At 56.8% G+C, this 20,549-nt stretch overlaps 1 protein-coding gene across 4 annotated transcripts in view; it reads left to right on the top strand.

Moving 5' to 3' along the window:
• The window catches only part of PTDSS2 (phosphatidylserine synthase 2), a 38,503-nt gene extending 18,562 nt beyond the window's left edge, over positions 1-19,941 (top strand). For 2 of the 4 annotated variants that reach the window (XM_009185186.4, XM_003909315.5), the window contains exons 3-12: positions 5,986-6,068; positions 10,608-10,675; positions 15,470-15,604; positions 15,957-16,007; positions 16,731-16,844; positions 16,982-17,100; positions 17,900-18,014; positions 18,088-18,233; positions 18,492-18,677; positions 19,012-19,941. In XM_009185186.4, coding sequence (XP_009183450.1) covers positions 5,986-6,068; positions 10,608-10,675; positions 15,470-15,604; positions 15,957-16,007; positions 16,731-16,844; positions 16,982-17,100; positions 17,900-18,014; positions 18,088-18,233; positions 18,492-18,677; positions 19,012-19,174 — 1,180 coding nt within the window. In that variant the 3' untranslated portion in view covers positions 19,175-19,941. The remainder of the gene's footprint in view (positions 1-5,985; positions 6,069-10,607; positions 10,676-15,469; positions 15,605-15,956; positions 16,008-16,730; positions 16,845-16,981; positions 17,101-17,899; positions 18,015-18,087; positions 18,234-18,491; positions 18,678-19,011) is intronic. The other 2 variants (XM_021925354.2, XM_031653854.1) reach the window with 1 other exon arrangement.
• The last annotated feature ends 608 nt before the right edge of the window (positions 19,942-20,549 follow it).

The raw sequence follows: 20,549 nt of genomic DNA, 5'->3' as shown, positions 1-20,549 counted from the left end.
CTAATCCTAGCACTTTGGAAGGCCAATCTAGGATTGCTGGAGGTCACAAGTTCAAGACCAGCCTGGGCAACATAATGAGCCCCCTCCCCCCCATCTCTACTAAAAATTAGGAAGAGATAAGTTGGCTAATTGTGGTAGTACAAGCCTGTGGTTCCAGGTACTCAGGAGGCTGAGGCGAGAGGATTGCTTGAACCCAGGAGGTCAAGGCTGCGGTGAGCTATGATAGCACCACTGCACTCCAGCCTGGACCCCAGAGTGAGACCTTGAAAAAATTAAAACTTCTGCTTTGTAAAAGACGCTGTTGAGAGAATGAAAAGGTGAACCACAAGCTGTTAAAAATGTTTACAAAACATCTATCTGACAAAGGACTTGTATTCAAAATATGCAAAGAACTCTTAAAGCTCAAGAAGAAGAAAGACAGGCTGGGCAGGGTGGCTCACACCTGTAATTCCAGCATTTTGGGAGGCTGAGGCAGGACGGTTGCTTGAGGCCGGGAATTCCAGACCAGCCTGGGTAACATGGTCCATTAGTCTGTTTTCGTACTGCTATAAAGAAATACCCAAGATGGTAATTTACGAAAGACAGACGTAAAGACAGATAGTAACGATAAATGAGCATCAAGCCACGACGACAGGGAGGAACCTGAAATCCACATTCCTAAGAGAGAAGGCCACGCACCGCGATTTCAGCTCGATGACCTGGAAGAGGTGAAATGATGTGGCGGTGAAAGCATCCGTTGTTTCCTGGGGAAAGGGGAGAGTGGATAGAACGCAGCATGCGTGTGGCAGTGAGGCCGCTCTGTGCTGCACCGTCCTGGTTGGTACACGAGACTGTGCGTTTGTCCGAACCTGTAGAACTGGACAACACAAGAGCAGACCTTGTGCAGATTTTAAACATTCATTGAGGACATGGGGGTCCCAGCGGGGGAGGCCGACGGACGAGAATCTTAACTACTGCAAATGCATTCTGTGACCTTCCTGAAGGGTGTTCAGAGGAAGGTGCTGAGTAACTTTGGAAATGAGCAGCGTCTGTAAGGCCAGAGGCAAAAGGAATGACACAGACCCTGCTCTAGTCGATAAAGTTTTTCTCCACAGAGGTGCTGGGTGGCAGCTCTTGTCACTGTGGTGTGTGTGATGGCTGTGGGAGGGGAGACTGAGTAATCAGAGGGAGGAGGAGGGGAGTCTCTGGGTAATCAGAGGGAGGAGGAGGAGAGTCTCTGGGTAATCAGAGGGAGGAGGAGGGGAGTCTCTGGGTAATCAGGAGTAGGAGGGGAGACTGGTAATCAGGAGGGAGGAGGAGGGGAGTCTCTGGGTAATCAGAGGGAGGAGGAGGGGGGCCCTGGGTCAGAGGGAGGAGGGGAGGGAGCCCTGGGTAATCAGAGGGAGGAGGAGGGGAGTCTCTGGCTAATCAGAGGGAGGAGGCTGGAGTGACCCCTGTGATGGGATTACTATTGCACATTTAGCCCAGAAGAGACACAGATGGTTAAACAGTGTGTGTGCAGTGGTTAATGGATACACACGTATCTTGTTGCTCTGCAAGCTGAGGGGGACTAGAACCAGTTATGCTTGCAGCAGTGAGCACACCCAGGCCCAGATCCTGGTTCCTAGTGCCCTCCAGTCCATGGGGCCAGGGCTCTGTCTGACAAGAAATGGCTGATTCTAGCACCGGAACAAGAAATGCCCAGGGTCAGCTGATCCTGGCAGTGCCAGGAAGTGAGGAGCTCGGCCGGACGCGGTGGCTCACGCCTGTAATCACAGGACTTTGGGAGGCCGAGGCGGGTGGATCACGAGGTCAGGAGATCGAGACCATCCTGGCTAACATGGTGAAACCCTGTCTCTACTTAAAAAAAAAAAAAAAAGCAAAAAATTAGCCGGGCGAGGTGGCGGCGCCTGTAGTCCCAGCTACTTGGGAGGCTGAGGCAGGAAAATGGTGTGAACCCGGGAGGCGGAGCTTGCAGTGAGCCGATCGCGCCACTGCACTCCAGCCTAGGCGACTGAGCGAGACTCCGTCTCAAAAAAAAAAAAAAGTGAGGAGCTCAGTGAACAAAACCCCACAGTCACAGGATTATGTCCCAGCGAAAGAGCCTCCCAGTGGCCAAAGAGCAACAAATCAATCAAGTAGTATTAGAATATAACCCAAAGTATAAAATAAACATGCACAAGCCCATACTGATATAACTGATTGAATAAATAGAGGGAAAGAGACCAACCGTCCCTGCAGAAGGTTTTCAGTAAATGAGGTAGAGCCCCCGTTCCAGGAGGTGGCGAGCTCCCTGCCCCACAGTGCGCTGCACGTGGCGACCTCCCTCCTCCCTGCCCCACCGTGCGCTGCGTGTGGTGACCTCCCTCCTCCCTGCCCCGCCGCGGGCTGTGCATGGCGACCTCCTTCCTGGGCGTGCAGCACGGAGAGGGCGGTGGGATGGGGACGCTGCAGTGGAGGCGCCCGCAGACACCCCTGGGCCCGGTGGTCAGGTCAGCATCCACTGGTCATGTTCACAGTGTGGCCGATGGTGAGGCTGCTGCCAGATCCTCCCAACCCTGACGACCCCAGCCCGGCCACACGGAGGCACAGCCCACCGTCTCACTAAGGAACGTTCCACAGAATTCCTCACCAGGCCTCCTCCAAACCGTCCAGGTCATCAGAGACAAGGAGAGTCTGAGAAACCGTCCCAGCCTAAGGGAGCCTGAAGAGACAGGACGAGCAGATGTCGAGGAAGGGATTGTTGGTGGGGGTGGATGAAGGGGGAAGGACGTCAGGGGAGAACAAAGGAGGCGTAGGCCTCGGCAGTCGTGTGGCAGCACTGGCTTTTTTTTTTTTTTTTAAATGTTTATTTATTTATTTTTGAGACTGAGTCTCGCTCTGTTGCCCAGCCTGGAGTGTAGTGGTGTGATCTTGGCTCACTGCAAGCTCCGCCTCCTGGGTTCAAGTGATTCTCCTGCCTCAGCCTCCTGAGTAGCTGGGATTACAGGTGCCCGCCAGCACGCCTGGCTCATTTTTTGTATTTTTAGTAGAGACGGGGTTTCACCATGTTGGTCAGGCTGGTCTCGAACTCCTGACCTTGTGATCCACCTACCTCGGCCTCCCAAAGTGCTGGGATTACAGGCGTGAGCCACCGCGCCCGGCCAGCACTGGCTTATTAATGGTGAGATGTTAATGGGAAAGCTAGGCGTGTGAGATATGGGAACTTTTACTATTTTTACAATAATTCTGTAAATTTAAAACCATTCTAAAATTAAAAACTTATTTTTGAAATGCAATATATTTGCTTTCCTTTTAAAGCACTTCCCTCATTCTTACCCAATGGACACACCTTCTCAAGTACTTAAGTAATTCTTTTTTTTTGAGACTGAGTCTTGCTGTCACCCAGGCTGGAGTACAGTGGCTTGATCTCAGCTCACCGTAACCTCTGCCTCCCAGATTCAAGTGATTCTCCTGCTTCAGCCTCCCGAGTAGCTGGGATTACGGGCGCCTGCTACCACACCCAGCTAATTTCTTGTATTTTTAGTAGAGATGAGAGTTTCATGTTGGCCAGACTGGTCTCGAACTCCTGGCCAGGTGGAACTTAGTGATCCACCTACCTCAGCCTCCCAAAGTGCTGGGATTACAGGCGTGAACCACTGCACCCAGCAAGTAATTCTTATGAACAAATTAGCCTTATAAAGTTGTCATAAACATGTGATGTGTGGCCAGGTTAGAGTCCCGTGTGACCTGGTCTGAGCTGGCCTCTGGGCGGCGTGCCTTGTCGGGGGTGCCATGGGCTGTTTTGGGGAGCACCAGCCTGGGGTGACACGCGCCTGTCCGGCGGATGGCGGCCTGGGGTCACGCGTGCCTGTCGGGCGGATGGTGGCCGGGGGTGACGCGCGCCTGCACCAGGAGCAGCTTTCCTTGGCCAGTGCCCATGTTCCTGTTTTCATTTTTATCTTTTCTGGGGAGGACAGGAGATGATTTCAGTGTCTTTCCACTGAATGTTACGACCCGCTCCATGCACCGTGGAGGCACAGCTGAGGTGGGGCCTGTCTGGCTTCAGGGGGCCCTGGAAGGTACTTTTCACACCTCCCAACCCTCAGCACTGAGAGACTTCGGGAGGGGCACCTGTGACAGGGACGCGGGTCCCACCTTGCTGAACCCAGCAGCGAGGGCATCTCTGCTTCTGTCCCTGGAGGTTGACAGCAGTAGTGTGGGAGCTGGGGCCTGGGTGGAGACCGCGTCAGAAACTCTGGTTTCACCTGGGGGGCCATGAATGTCCTGCCAAGGGTGAGACCCTCGGGGCTCTGGGTGGAGAGCAGCACCTGCCCAGAACCACCAGACCCTTGTCCCGGCTGCACCAGGGGCCAGTGGCCTTGTGCCCTCCTCCATCCTCCGTCCTGCAAGCCTCCGGCGGGGCTTGGCCTCACCTGCCTCTGTCTACTCAGGACTTTCAGGACCAGGCACTCCTGCAGGCAGAGAGGGGAATTTCTCGGACTGAAGTTGTTATTAGGTATTTTTTAAGAATGTTGTCTTAAAAACAGATAGCTTATCTCTGTGGTCCCCGCGCAGCAGCGGGCTCCACGGCAGCCACATCCACAGAAGCGGGTCCAGCGTGAGCACATCCACAGAGCGGGTCCACGGTCAGCACATCACGACAGAGCGGTTCCACGGAGCACATCCACAGATGCAGCGAGCCACGGAGTCACAGTCCACAGAGCGGAGTCCACGGAGCACGTCCACAGGATGCGGTGCATCCGAACGGATGCACGTCCACAGAGCGGGTCCAGGGAGCACGTCCACAGAGCGGGTCCACGGAGCACGTCCACAGAGCGGGAGCACGGAGCACGTCCACAGAGCGGGTGCACGGAGCAGGTCCACAGAGCGGGTGCACGGAGCAGGTCCACAGAGCACATCCACAGAGCAGGTCCACAGAGCACATCCACAGAGCAGGTCCACAGAGCACATCCACAGAGCGGGTCCACGGAGCAGGTCCACAGAGCACATCCATGGAGCAGGTCCACAGAGCGAGTCCACGGAGTAGGTCCACGGAGCACATCCACAGAGCAGGTCCATAGAGCACATCCACAGAGCAGGTGCACAGAGCAGGTCCACAGAGCGAGTCCACAGAGCAGATCCACAGAGCAGGTCCACAGAGCGAGTCCACAGAGCAGGTCCACAGAGCAGGTCCACAGAGTACATCCACAGAGCACATCCATGGAGCGGGTCCGCAGAGCACATCCATGGAGCGGGTCCACGGAGCAGATCCACAGAGCGGGTCCGCAGAGCACGTCCACAGAGCACATCCACAGAGCGGGTGCACAGAGCAGGTCCACACGTCGGATGCAGGGGCGGATGTGAGCAGTGTGCCTGTGGCCAGGGCTGTGTGTCTGCACGTCCACCAGCCTAAGCTGCTTCTCAGTGAAACCCACTGAGACTCTGGCTGAGGCCTGCCCCAAGGAGCTTTGCCGAGGAGGGAACCCCTCGCGCCCTCCTTCCCGTGGGCCTGCGTCTTTGGTTGCAGCTACAGCTGTCATGCTTCCATCTTATGAATCACAGGAGTCCTGTTGGTGTTGGATGAGTTGACCCCAAAAAGACACAAGAACTCTCTAGAGACACTTCCTGGGGGTCCTGCGCGCTGGATCAGGGAGGCAGTAGCTCCTGACGCCTTCCTCCTACGTGGGCTTTGTGATCACTGATGGTCACATGGGGGGCGTTTGGTGGCCTCTGTGTAGAGCGAGTGTCTTCCTGATGTGACACTGGGAACCACCAGCAGCCCGAGCACAAGGGCTCCCGGCCACTGGGCGGGCGGCAAATGTGAGGGCGAATGTTGGGCCCAGGGTGGTGGAGGTGTCCGGGCCTTGCCCGCCCCGGAGTTGCCCAGCTCTGCCCGAGGCCCTTCCTCCCGCCCCAGCATCGGGGGCTCTTCCACAATGGGTGTCTGGGGGTCCCTGCAGCCTCCCACCTCCCTCCTGGGAGAAGCCTGCACACACTGAGGGGCTGTTTGTTCTTTATTTGCAGAGGTATTGTGGCCAGTATTTTGGTTTTCTTATGTTTTGGAGTCACACAAGCTAAAGACGGGCCATTTTCCAGACCTCATCCAGGTAACTTGCCATTTCCTTCTCCGTGTGCCCCGTGGCAGTTCTGTTCTGAGCAGCCGTCTGTGTCTGTGCTGCTGGGTGTGAGTGTCCCGTCCTCCCCTCCGCCCGGCCCTCCCCAAGGCCTCCGAGGCCACTTCCCACGTGGACAAGGACGTGGCGTTCTCAGCTGGCCGTGTGCTCCTCCTCCAGCCACCAAGGGTCCCTCCAGGCCTTCTCCGGCCCTTTCACTCTTCCCTGTCCAGGGCTCTCCGGCCCTTCTCTTCCTGCTTCTGCCTCCTCTTTCCACACACCCGGTGGCAGAGGGCTCCAGGTGGGGCTGTGAGGCCAGGGACTGCGGACTCCGGGTGGGGCTGTGAGGCCGGGGACTGCGGACTCCGGGTGGGGCTGTGAGGTGCTGCCCACCCCCTGCCCAGCACACTCTGCCTCGGCCTCCACCCCACCTTATGGCCCTGACTTCTAACAAACCCTCGTGGGCCAGAGCTTCCCCCAGTCTCAGTGCGCTGTCCCCACGTCCCACCCCAGGGAGGGGCTCAGGCTTCTGTAGGGTTGGTGGTTTCCCCAGAGTGGCCACACGAAGTAATTAGAAACATAGTTTCTGGTTCAACAGGAGTAGGTGTTATAGGAAATTTCAAAAATACAAAAAATACTTAAAAATAAAACTACCCACAAATAATAACCACTGTTAAATTTTCACGTTTGTGTATATGGACATATTCACGACCTCGAAAGACTGGAATCCTGAACGTGTGGCTTCGTGCGTTCCCCACTTCAGGTTCAATAACTTCAGTCATTTTCTTATAATTTTTTTTTTTTTTGAGACGGAGTCTTGCTCTGTCGCCCAGGCTGGCGTGCAGTGGTGCGATCTCAGCTCACTGCAAGCTCCACCTCCCAGGTTCACGCCATTCTCCTGCCTCAGCCTCCCGAGTAGCTGGGACTACAGGCGCCCGCCACCACGCCCAGCTAATTTTTTGTATTTTTAGTAGAGACGGGGTTTCACTGTGTTAGCCAGGATGGTCTCAATCTCCTGACCTCATGATCCACCCGCCTCGACCTCCCAAAGTGCTGGGGTTACAGGGTAAGCCATTGCACCCGGCCCTTCCTTACTGATTTTTTAAATGACTTTAATCATTTCCTTACTAATTTTTTGACAGCTGAAATTTTAATGACTGCTTGTTTAGCTGTCATTTGAATGTACTACATTTAACCAATTTATTTAAGCCATAACACTGTATATTTAGAAAGTTTCCAGTTTTATTTTAATAAACTAGGCTGTGGTGAATTTTTTCCCTATGCTCTGTGTAAATATCTGATTATTCATTTAATAAAATGTCCCAGAAGTAAGTATTGAATTATAGGACACACACAGTTTAAGCCCGTGATACGTGTTATAAAATTGGCCTCCAGGAGAGCGGCGTCTGCCCCGCGAGAGCGGTGTCTGCCCCAGGGTCAGCGCCATGGTGGTGAGTGAAGCTTCCCCATCCCCAGAGGCCCTGAGCAGGGAGCCGTCCGGTGACCCAAGCAGGCTGGTCTCGCTGGCCGCTTCCTTGCCCAGGGCCTTGAGAAAGGGCTCCTTGAGTGCCTGGTGGGCCGCTCTGCTGACTGACAGCTGTGTAGGAAGGGCCCAGGGCTCTTGTCTGCCCAGTCGGCTGAGCACAGACGGTCTTGCCTCAGATGGGTTTGGATTGCTCAGCAGAGCAGTGGAAAGTGCAGCGATAGTCTAAAAACTGCCTGTCACACAGTGAAAAGCCTGGTGCAGTTACGTGTTTGTTGGGTGGATTTGGAGGGAAGAAGAGCTGCTGGAAGCTCAGCCAGTGGCCGTCCTTGCTTGGAGATGCACCAAATCCCTCCTGGGTGCCGGCATCACCGGGTGCTGGGACGCAGCCGTGAGTGGGGCAGACTGGTCAGCAGGCAGCAGCTTTTCCTGGCATGTGGCCCCGGCACAGGGAGAGACTCCCGGGAGGTCCTCAGCTCTGTGCAGTCTAGGAGCTCCGGCTGCAGGTCCCCTGGTGGGATGTGGAGCATCTGGGCCTGAAGGTCTTGACGCTTCTGAAAGCTCCAGCCATGGCTCCTCTGAGCTGTGGCTTGTCCCCTCCTGCTGGGCAGGGCTGGGAGTTCCCAGGGTGTTCAGTTTTGGTTTGAGCTCTGCTCTACCTTTCTTCTGTTAGTTTAGTTTGCTTGGCATAAATTCCACGTTACTTTGCCAGTCTTCAATTTACTGATGGGGAAGCCTGTCCTGGAGCCACCTTCTTCCACGTGTCTTGTTAACTCAGGGGCCGGCAGGGAGCCCTCAACCCTCTGCAGTCACAACACGTTGAAGTGGACAAGTGAATCCTGTACACCGGAGGCTCTGGGAGACGCAGGGAGAAGGGTTCTCCAGAAAGGTGGTCCCTGTGGGCTCTGCCCACCTTCTTCCCACTCCCCTGGGTCTGGCCCAGGAATGCCCAGTCCGGCGGCTGTAGCCGTAGCCATTAGCGACTGGGCCTCATGAGGAAGAGTGGAAATGAGCCCAGCCCGGCCGTGGAGGGAGCCGCTTTCTTTGGAAACTTGAGTTGGCTGCAGCTCGGAGGGAGGCGGAGGGTCCTGGGCCACTGAGACGGGCACCCCTTCTGTGTAAACTGCATTTTCTTCCTGGCTCCCTCTGAAGGCTGAGTCAGCCACAGTGTTGCCAGGGCTGCTGAGGCTGCCTGTCTGTCTTTCCCCTGTGGTGTGATGTTTAGAAAGGCAAACGAGCGCTGGGGGCTGGAGGTGGCCCTGGGGTCAGGGAGGTCTGGAGTTGCTCCGGGGAGCGGGGAGCGAGGCAGGAATGCCGACCCAGGGCCTGCTGGGTATTCGGGGGCGGCAGCCTGGTGCTGGTCACATGTGAAGCCTGAGTGGGGAGAGGAGTCCGAGATCACCTTTCTGATCTGGGGCCTTCCCCAACAGGAGAAATGTGAGAAAGATTCGACTCGGCAGTGGCGGGGAGGGAAGTTAGCCCCGGACGTGGTGACCTGTGGCCCACTCAGAACATTGTGGTTTCATGGGTATAGCTGTCCCCTCAGAGAGCGCCTGCAGGCCGGGCACCTGCTCCGAAGGTGTCTCCTTCAGTCAGTGTCAGAGAACGCTGGCAGGCCGGGCACCTGCCCGAAGGCGTCCCCTTCAGTCAGTGTCAGAGAACGCCGGCAGGCCGGGCACCTGCTGGCGAAGGTGTCTCCTTTCCAGTCAGTGTCAGAGAACGCTGGCAGGCCGGGCACCTGCTGCGAAGGCGTCCCCTTCAGTCAGTGTCAGAGAACGCCGGCAGGCCGGGCACCTGCTGCGAAGGTGTCTCCTTCAGTCAGTGTCAGAGAACGCTGGCAGGCCGGGCATCCGGGCTGGGCGCCCCTTCAGTCACGGGGTAAGCCAGAGAATGCCGCAGGCCGGCACCTGCTGCGTAAGGTGTCTCCTTCAGTCAGTGTCAGAGAACTGGCAGGCTGGGCACCTGTTCGGCTACGCCCCTTTCCGTCAGTGTCAGAAAATGCCGGCAGGCCGGGCACCTGCTGCGAAGGTGTCTCCTTCAGTCAGTGTCAGGCGAGGGCTGCCCCAAATTAGTCTCACCACGACCTTTAGCTCTTGGGCCACTGGGAAGTGTTCAGGTTCTCACCCCGCACGTGAGGAATCAGTTTGTGATCTCAGCTGTCTGTCTTGGGTCCCAGACCTCCCTAAGCAGCTTTTCCTAAGAACACCAGGGCGTTTGTATTTCCTGCCGATGGAGGGCGGCTTTTCATGAGCCATGGTGGCCATCTTCCCCTGAGTACGTCGGGGCCTCCTGTGTTTGGTCCTAAAACCTCACGTCTGCGTGTCTTGCCATGAGCTGCTCGGAGCCGTGGGAAGTCAGGAATTGAGGGATGGTTTCACATTAGAAGTCTATTAACGTAACTCATCACATCAACATGAAAAAATTAATCCCCTTAAATGCAGAAAAACAAAAATTCATATTCATCTATGATAAAAACTTAACATACTGGAATTTAAAAATTTTTTTAACATGATAAAAAAGTATCCTAGTCTGGGCAACATGTCAAAACCCCATCTCTACAAAAAAAAAAAAAAAAAAAAAAAAATTAGCTGGATGCGGTGGCAGGCACCTGTGGTCCCAGCTACTCAGGAGGCTCAGGTAGGAGGTCGCTCGAGCCAGGAGGCAGAGGTTGCACCAAGGTTGCGCTCCAGCCTGGGCGACAGAGACTCCATCTCAAAAAGAAATATCCACCAGAAACCTACTCCAGACTTAATGGCGCAAGGTTAGAAGCATCACTGGTGAACAGGACAGGGATGTTTGCTGACTGATTCTGTGCAGCAGTTCACAGGCCGAAGATTTAAGGGCTGGAATGGAAAAAATGAAGAAAAAAATTCACTTTTTAGAGGGAAATTGTGCCTAATTCTCAGTTACAGCTTTATAAAGGCTCTCCAGGGACCTGTGAGGGGCCCAGAAGAGACACCGGGTGTGAAGGAGCCAGGAGCCAGCCTGGGGCTGAGCGGGGCCCGGAGGCCTGGGCCGGGCGCACTCACCTCTGTCATCTGTCTTTGTAGCTTACTGGAGGTTTTGGCTCTGCGTGAGTGTGGTCTACGAGCTGTTTCTCATCTTTATTCTCTTCCAGGTAAGCCGTTTTCTGGGTTGGATAGCAGGGCCAGACCTCAGATGACGGTATGGCCGCAGCCGCAGGGGCCTCCAGGAGCATCTGTGCACCCGGCTCTTGAGTGATGGGAGGAAGCAGGGCCAGACCTCAGAACGTAGGCCGAGCCACGGGGGCCTCCAGGAGCATCTGTGTGGCCCTTGAGTGATGGGAGGAAGCAGGGCTAGACCTCAAAACGTAGGCCGAGCCGCGGGGGGCCTCCAGGAGTATCTGCTGGTGGGGGGCTGACTGTGGCCGTGTAGCAGGGCCACACCTAAGTGTGGACACAGACGAGGGCAGGGCCAGTGGTGCAGCTGCCAGGGTGGCTTTGCCCACAGCTGTCTGAGTGCGGGTAGGGACTGGGCATGAAGGAAGCAGCAAGGGACCTGTGATGCAGGCCAGCATGTGTGTGGCCAGGGCACATCTGGGCCTCAGAGGGGCCCCCAGCGCCCAGAGGGACAGGGTCTTTGTGTCTGTGTTTTGTGGTTGACCAGTGTGGCTGTGTGTGCTGCTTCCCCATCCTGACCACCTTCCGCAAGACGGGCGGGTGCAGGTGGGAGATGCAGCTCCTTTGTAATTCCTGGGTCAGGCTATGTTGCTGCCACAAATGCTTACTTTATTAATACTCTCTGTTCCGTTTAACTCAGTTTAAACACACATTTTGGGGCTGTCTTCAGGTTACAAAGGACTTTGCTATTCCCAGTCTTAAAACTCTGTCAGTGCGTGACCAGATTTTTTATCATCATGGCAGAATTGGCTTTTCTGGGGTAGTGTACGTTCTATGAATTTTAGCATTTGTGTGGACTTATAGAAACACAATTAGGACGTACAACAATTCCACTGGCCCCAAAATTCATTTGTGTTACCCCTTGGTAGTCGTACCCACCCCTGACCCCTGACTGCTGGTGAGGGACGCTTCTGTCTCCGAGAGTGTCCTGTACACGGAATCATGCAGTGGGCAGCCTCTTCCCGCCCTGCACGGTGCCTCTGAGGTTCATCCAGGTTGCATGTGTCTTCCCACGCTCCTCTTTCTTTTAGTATTTATCTGTTTTTGAGACGGAGTCTCACTCTGTCACCCAGGCTGGAGTGCAGTGGTGTGATCTCGGCTCACTGTAGCCTCCACCTCCCGGGTTCAAGTGATCCTCCTGTCTCAGCCTCCCAAGTAGCTGGAATTACAGGCACCCGCCACCACCCCCCACTAATTTATTGTAATTTTTAGTTTCATCGTGTTGGCCAGGCTGGTCTTGAACTCCTGACCTCAAATGATCTGCCCGCCTCAGCCTCCTGAAGTGCTGGGATTCCAGATGTGAACCGCCCCGCCACCCTGGGCTCCTCTTTCGTGGCAGTGACAGTTTCTCAGGCTCCTTGTGTTTGGTGACCTGGACAGTTTTGTGGATTGGTCAGGAATGTAGTGGAATACCCCTCAAGTGACATTTGAAATTGGACAGTGTGAGTTCACCCAGGTTGTTCTTTTTCAAGATGGTTTTGAATCATCTGGGTTTCTTCCATTTCCAAACAAATGTGAGGATCACCCTTTCCAGTTCTGTGAAAAGAACAGGTGGAATTTTTTATAGGGATTGCATCGAATCTGCAAATCTGTTTTGGGAGTAGTGTCATCCTAACAATATTAACTCAGCCCTTGAAAATGGGATGGCTTTCTGTTTATTTAGGTCCGTAATTTCTTCCAACAATGTGTTAGAGTTTTCAGGGTTTAAGTTTTGCACTTCCTTTATTACATTTACATCCAGTTATCTTATTCATTTTATGCCCTTGTAAGTGGAACTGTTTTAATTTTACTTCTGCATTGCTCATTACTAGTGTATGGAAATGTAGCTTATTTTTGTGACTGGTCTTGCATCCTGCAACCTTGCTGAACTTATTAGCTCTAAGAGTTGTGGGGTGTTGGGGTAGATTCTTAAGAATATGCTATAGTCAAGATTATGTCTTCTACAAATAGAGTTTTACTTCTTCCTTTCCAGTCTAGATGTCTTTTATTTTCTTGTGTAGCTGCGCTGGCCAGAACCTGCAGCTCAATGTTTCCTAGAACAGGCAAAGATGGGCTTTTTTTTTTTCTTTTTTTTTGGAGACAGGGTCTTGCTCTGTTGCCCAGGCTAGAGTACAGTTGTGTGATCATAGGCCTCCACAGCCTCTAACTTCCCAGGCTCAGGTGATTTTCCTGCCTCAGCCTCCTGAGTAGCTGGGACTACAGCCATGTGCCACCACGCCTGGCTTTGTTTTTTTGAGACATAGTCTTGCTTTATCACCCAGTCTGGAGTACAGTGGCATGATCTTGGCTCACTGCAACCTCCACCTCCCAGGTTCAAGCTATTCTCATGCCTCAGTCTCCGAAGTAGCTGGGATTACAGGCACGTGCCACCACACCCAACTTTTGTATTTTTAGTAGAGACAGGGTTTCACCATGTTGGCCAGGCTGGTCTCAGAATTCCTGGCCTCAAGTGAGCCACCGCACCTAATTTTTAAATTTTCTGTGGAGGTGAGGTTTCGCCATGTTGGCCAGGCTGATGTCAAACTCCTAGGCTCAAGCTATCCATCCCCCTTGGCCTCCCAAAGTGCTGGGAGTATAAATGTGAGCCACTGTGCCTGGCCAGATGGACATTCTTACCTGATTCCTGATCTTAGGGGAAAAGCATCCAGTCTTTCCCCACTGAGTGTGTTAGCTGTGAGTTTTTCCTGGATCTCCCTTACCGAGCGGAGAACATTCTCTGAGTTTTTCCTGGATCTCCCTTACCGAGTGGAGAACATTCTGGGAGTTTTCATAGATCTCCCTTACCGAGTGGAGAACATTCTGGGAGTTTTCATAGATCTCCCTTACCGAGTGGAGAACATTCTGTGAGTTTTTCCTGGATCTCCCTTACCGAGTGGAGAACGTTCTGTGAGTTTTCATGGATCTCCCCTACCGAGTAGAGAACATTCTGGGAGTTTTTCATAGATCTCCCTTACCGAGTAGAGAACATTCTAGTATATTCCTAGCTGGTTGAGTGTTTTTATCATGAAAGGTTGTAAGAGTTTTGTTACATGTTTTTTCTGCATCAAGTGAGATGATCATATGGGTGTTTTTCCCCCTTTGTTAATATGATGAATTACATTTATTTTCTTATCCTGAACCAACCTTGCATTCCTGGGATAAATCCTGCTTGGTCACAGGGTGTGCCTTTTTACATATTGCCGGACTTGCTTTCCTAGCATTTTATCTGAGATTTTTGCATTCATATTTGTAAGAGATACTGTCCTTTAATTTTCCTGGAATGTCTTGTTCTGGCTTTGGCACCAGGGTTTGTGAGGATGTGTCTGATGTTTTCTCATGATTCGTCTGGGGTGACGGCACACACTGGCACCATCACCATGATGCACCCGTGGTGCTGTGGACCTTGACCGCCGGGTGAGGTGTGTCTGTCAGGCTTTCCACGGTCAATCCGTAGTGCCTTCTCCACAGGGGGTCACTGGTGCAGCCTGCACAGAGGGAGGGGAGTTTCGTTGCCCTCCTTGGAGTGTGCGTCTGTGCGCTACCTGGAACTCTTGTGCACGGGAGAGATCCTGCTTCTCTTCCGTTAGGTATTCCATCACGTGTTTGTTTATATCAGTGCGGAATTACAGATACGTGTCTTACACGTGGATATTTATTTCAGCGCTGCTGTATTTATCATGGTGCCCAAATTCTTTTGCCTTTGGGAGTTTCCACTTGGTTCCTGTATTGCTTTCACACGCCATCACTGAGTTTTTGGCTTTTTGTTTTGTTTTTCTGAGCACATCCTGACTTCCTAGCACTGTGGGATGCTCCAGGCTCCTCCTGTCCACTCCCTACCCCAGTCCTGGAATGAACCCCTTCTCTAAGAGCCCTGGGTCCTTCCTGAATATTAGGGACTGAGACCTGGGTGCTGGGTGGGCTGCGTGGTCCTGGGTGCCACAGCTCACTGTGTGCTCAGACGTCTGTAAATGATGTAAACCTCCCTTGAGGTCAGGCCCAAGAGCCTGCCTTGCCCCAAGGCCAAGAGGTGCATCTGGCTGACGCCAGCGTATGGGTGCATCTGGCTGACGCCAGCGTATGGGTGAGGAAAGAGTGATGTCCCGCAAGGGTGGCTTCTGTGAGGGTGTTGGCCTGAGCACATGTGTGGGGAGGGGTCGGGGGTGGGACTGCGCAGCAGGAACTCGGGGCCCCGTCCCACTGCTGTCTGTCCAGTGGTCCTAGTCCCCCATGTCCTGAAGCGCACCTGTGCCCACCTGGCCCCGGGGAGCACAGGTGTGGAGACTTGGGTTGTCATGCCGGGGGTTCCTTCTATACGCGCTATCCCACCAGGATTTCCCTGGGGTGGGAGGGCTGCTGAGACAGGGCGCTGCCCTCCTCCAGGGTGACTGAGATGCAATTTACAACCATGATCTCCCGGCCGGGCGCAGTGGCTCACGCCTGTAATCCCAGCTCTTTGGGAGGCCGAGGCGGGCGCATCACGAGGTCAGGAGATTGAGACCATCCTGGCCAACACGGTGAAATCCCGTCTCTACTAAAAATACAAAAAAAAAAAAATTAGCCGGGCGTGGTGGCGGCGCCTGTAGTCCCAGCTACTCTGGAGGCTGAGGCAGGAGAATGGCGTGAACCCGGGAGGTGGAGGTTGCAGCGAGCTCAGATCGCGCCACTGCACTCCAGCCTGGGCGACAGAGTGAGGCTCCGTCTCAAAAAATAAATAAAAAATAAACGACCATGATCTCCCGTTTCAAGTTGCCACCACTAACTCTAGCCCCACTGACGGGGCACTGGCCTTGCAGACTGTCCAGGACGGCCGGCAGTTTCTGAAGTATGTTGACCCCAAGCTGGGAGTCCCACTGCCAGAGAGACACTATGGGGGAAACTGCCTCATCTATGACCCAGACAACGAGACTGACCCCTTCCACAACGTCTGGGTAAGACGCCGGGAGCCCTGAGGTGGATCCCTCCCCAGGTGTGGCCTGTGCCGGACCAGGCACCATCCATGCTCCTGCCTTGCCCCCTGTGCCCCTTGGCCCACATGTGGGGTCTCCTCCTGGCCCAGAGATGTGCTGAGGCCCTGTCCGTTTGGGTGGTGCTCACGATGGCCGGGCCCCGCTCTCTAGGCTGTCAGGGATGTGGTCTCCACAGGCCACAGCAGCACCTGTGAGTCCCTGGCCTTCTTCCCGGCGTCTGGCAGGTGCTGCTCGGTTGTGGGTTTGACCTGCCAGTGTGGGGGGTGGGGGTGGCTGTGCCCCAGGGTCAAGGCTCACACCCTGTTGCCCACAGGACAAGCTGGATGGCTTCGTTCCCGCGCACTTCCTTGGCTGGTACCTGAAGGTACGGCACCTCCTCTTCGCGGCCACCCTGCCCCAGTTCTCAGGCCTGCCCTGTCCTCTGGGCCCATGGGGCTGAGCTCAGGGTGCTCTGAGTGTGGTGGGAGGGTGTCGCGCTGCACCCTCCCTGGAGCCCTGGAGCCGAGCCCTGACCCTGGCCGGGTCCTCACTCCGTCCTCAGGGTGGGGGCGGCGGAGAGAGGCAGCAGGACAGGAAGTCCCGGCCCCACCTGGGCTCAGGCACTGCCCCGTCCCACTTCTGAGGGGCCCTGTGCTACCTGGGGGGCCAAGAGCAGTACCCGCTGGACCCTGCAGCACACCCGGCAGCCCCTGCACGCAGCCTCGGCTGGCTTGGCAGAGGGACCAGTACCCCGGCAGTCTGGTGGCAGGCCCCGGGCATGGGGATGCTGCCTTGTTTGCTGACAGTCATAGCATCGAGGCTGCTGGAGGGGCAGCCACCCCCCCCACACTCACCCTGAGACCTCACTGGGGGGCCGCCCACCCACACTCACCCTGAGACCTCGCTGGGGGGCCGCCCACCCCACACTCACCCTGAGACCTCGCTGGGGGGCCGCCCACCCCACACTCACCCTGAGACCTTGCTGGGGGTCCTGCCAGTGCTCTCAACTCCAAGAATGCTGCCAGCCGGGGTGGGGGCCGTGTGCACCCGTGGGCAAGGCCGAGCGTGGCAGCACATCCCACACTCTGGTTGACCCTGGCACCCGCAGACCCTGATGATCCGAGACTGGTGGATGTGCATGATCATCAGCGTGATGTTCGAGTTCCTGGAGTACAGCCTGGAGCACCAGCTGCCCAACTTCAGCGAGTGCTGGTGGGACCACGTAGGTGCCGGCGGAGCCCCCAGGGCAGTGGGTGCAGGCTGAGGGGCATTCTCGGTTCCCCTGTGCCCTGCTGGGGTCTTCCTCAGGGGCCCCGTTACCCCCCAACCCCTGCGACGAGTGCTGGCCCCTCCCCGCAGTGGATCATGGATGTGCTTGTCTGCAACGGGCTGGGCATCTACTGCGGCATGAAGACCCTCGAGTGGCTGTCCCTGAAGACGTACAAGTGGCAGGGCCTCTGGAACATTCCGACCTACAAGTACGTCGTGGGGGCTGCAAGGGCAGGGCTGGGTGCGGGTTACCCAGAGGCAGCCTCAGCGTCTGTGCCCCAGCGGACCCCGAGCACCAGGCCTGTCCAGCGTGCGGCTCAGCGGGGTGACTGCGGGGCTTTGCCTCCCGGAACCTCCCGTCCGACCCGTTGTCACTTGAGCCTGGCCGCCCCTCATGGTGGCCACGGCGTCTGACCCACTCACCTCGCTCCTCAGTCTCCGGCCGGCCTGGCTCAGGGGCTCTGGGATCCTTCCGTGCTTCTCCCTCCCCTGGTTGCTTTGGTTATGAAATAGTTGCTGGTACTTTGTCATTATGACTTTGGAATTTTAAAAAGATACAAAAGTCTAAGGAAAGGCCTGGGGGGCGGGGGTCTCCCCTCCTGCCTGTGGGTACCCCGGCTCTGCCTGGACACCTCTGCACACGTGGCCAGCTCATGGCGCCGTGGAGCGCCCTCTGAGGCGCTGCAGCCACTGCTCAGACTGGAAGAGACTGAACAGCAGAGGGCTGTGGGGAGGCAGGGCTTGTGGCTGCGTGGCCAGACCTCGGAGAGCGGCCAGGCAGCAGCTGGGTAACCAGGAACAGAGTCCGTGGCCCGATGCCGCAGGGTGGGGCCGGGTGACCGAGAGCTGAGCCAGCCCAATGGCGCAGGGTGAGGCTGGTGACCAGGAGCAGAGCCAGCCCGTTGGCGCAGGGCGGGGCCGGGTGACCAGGAACAGTCTGTGGCCCGATGGTGCAGGGTGGGGTTCGGTGGGCTGCTGTCCTCAGGCTGCCGGCTCTGTGGTTCCCAGGGGCAAGATGAAGAGGATCGCCTTCCAGTTCACGCCCTACAGCTGGGTTCGCTTCGAGTGGAAGCCGGCCTCCAGCCTGCGTCGCTGGCTGGCCGTGTGCGGCATCATCCTGGTGGTAAGGCCGGGCTGCCTGGCGACGGCGTGGCGGGCTGTGGGCCAGAGCTGGTGCTCATCTTCTCCTCCCCTAGTTCCTGTTGGCAGAACTGAACACGTTCTACCTGAAGTTTGTGCTGTGGATGCCCCCGGAGCACTACCTGGTCCTCCTGCGGCTCGTCTTCTTCGTGAACGTGGGTGGTGTGGCCATGCGCGAGATCTACGACTTCATGGATGACCCGTGAGGGCTGCGGGGGGCCGGGTGGAGACACCCCCGGGGCGGGGGGCCAGGTGGAGACACAGGTGGTGGGCGGGGTCCGGGCGGAGACACCCCCGGGGTGGGGGCTGGGTGGAGACACCCCCAGGGCAGGGGGCCGGGTGGAGACACCCCTGGGGGGCAGGGGGCCGGGGAGCAGAGCCTGGGAGGCTGGGGCCTGGGCAAGGCCTCCTGGAGGACCCTGGGGGGCCCGGAACGCTGAGTCCCCTGCTACCCCTGCAGGAAGCCCCACAAGAAGCTGGGCCCGCAGGCGTGGCTGGTGGCGGCCATCACGGCCACGGAGCTGCTCATCGTGGTGAAGTACGACCCCCACACACTCACCCTGTCCCTGCCCTTCTACATCTCCCAGTGCTGGACCCTCGGCTCCGTCCTGGTGCTCACCTGGACCGTCTGGCGCTTCTTCCTGCGGTGAGTGGGGGCGGGCGGGTGTGTTCCGAAGGAGGGCCGCTGTCCGGGTCTGTGGGAGTTTGGTGGTGGTGGTGCCTCCTGTCCCTGCTCCAGCCCTCTGGCTGCTTCTGTGGGAGGGGCCTTTCCTGACCCAGCCCTCGGGTCCTTCACTCTGCACTGATGGATCCAGGCTCCTCAGGGCTCCAGTCAGCCACGGCTGCTGTCGCAGGGCCGGGGTACCCGGCCCCCACCCAGCCCATCCTGGACCTCCACAGGGACGAGGTGCCAGCTGTCCGTGGGGCCTGCAGTGGGGGCTGGTGTGGAAGCAGGTGATGACACTGCCCCCTGCCCCCAGGGACATCACTTTGAGGTACAAGGAGACCCGACGGCAGAAGCAGCAGAGCAAGGATGACCAGGGCAGCGCCGTCGGCAACGGGGACCAGCACCCGCTGGGGCTGGACGAAGACCTGCTGGAGCCTGGGGTGGCCGAGGGCGAGGGGCCACCAACTCCAAACTGACCTGGGCCGTGGCTGCCTCGTGAGCCTCCCAGAGCCCAGGCCTCCATGGCCTCCTCCTGTGTGAGTCCCACCAGGAGCCACGTGCCCAGCCTTGCCCTCAAGGTTTTCTTTTCCTTTTCTCCCGTGCATCTGGCAAGGCTGAAGGCAAGGGGTGGAGGAGGCCCCAGCACAGCCTCATCTCCGTGTGTACACGTGTATGTGTGTGTACACATGCATGGCCACCTGTGGTGTGCACGTGTGCTCTTCTCCAGTGCCGGGAGCTGGCTGGCGTGGCAAGGGTGTGCTCTGGGGCAGCGTGTCCCTCAGGAACCAGGTCCTCCCTCCCCTTTCTGCCTGGTCAGCCCCGTGGCCTCTGGCCCACCAAGCTCCCTGTCACTCAGCCACGGCATGGCCCCGGCAGGGACGTCACAGTACCCTTTCTGCACTCCGTGGGCCCCGGGTGCGCTGAGGCCTGGAGGAGTCCACCCTGGCTCCACATCCACCTCCGCAGCTCGCGTGGGCGTTCGTCCACAAACACTCCATAGCTGAGAGGCAGTGGATCCAGGCGGCGACGCTGAGCCATTTCCTCAGAGCCTTCCTTTCACACAGACCACCCTGAAGGACACGCGGATGGGGTCAGAGATCACTGAGCTGGCCCCTCCAGGGGGCCTGGAACCCGGATGCTGGGGCCATGACGCCTCTGTGGCTCCAAGTTGAGGGTCATCTTCACGAGCAAAGAGAACCAATAAAGTGACAACGAACGTCTGAGGCTTCCAGCCCTCCCCCCAGCTCCCCGTGTCCTGCTTTGGGGTCCAGTGCAGCCCCCCAGCCTGCCCTCACACCCAGTGTCCACTTGGGGAAAACCACACAGAGGACGGGAGGCACCAGGGTCAGCCTCAGCCTCTGCGCCTGAGCAAAGACTTGGCGCCCGCCCCGCCCTGCTTCCCAGAGAGAGCAGGTGCCGGACGCAGCCCCTCCCCCAGGCTCCAGGAGGGTCCAGCACCCACCCTCTACTGCATTTGTCCCAGGGCCGGCGACCACTGGGCAGTGGACACAGGATTCCTGGAGAGGGGCAGCTGCCTTCTCGGGCCACTTTTTTTTTGAGATGGAGTCTTACTCTGTCACCCAGGCTGGAGTGCGGTAGCACCATCTTGGTTCACTGCAACCTCTGCCTCCCAGGTTCAAGCAATTCTGCCTCAGTCCCCCAAGTAGCTGGAATTACAGGTGCCTGCCGCCACTCCCGACTAGTTTTAGTATTTTTAGTAGAGATGGGGTTTTACCACATTGGCTAGGCTGGTCTTGAACTCCCAACGTCAGGTGATCCACTTGCCTCGGCCTCCCACAGTGCTGGGATTACAGGCGTGAGCCACCGTGCCCAGCCAGGCCACTATTTTTA

Source organism: Papio anubis, chromosome 12, assembly GCF_008728515.1.
Source record: "Papio anubis isolate 15944 chromosome 12, Panubis1.0, whole genome shotgun sequence".
In the NCBI taxonomy this organism is placed as follows: domain Eukaryota; kingdom Metazoa; phylum Chordata; class Mammalia; order Primates; family Cercopithecidae; genus Papio; species Papio anubis.
Note: the sequence above shows the minus strand (reverse complement) of the source record. Positions and strands in the feature narration are given on the sequence as shown.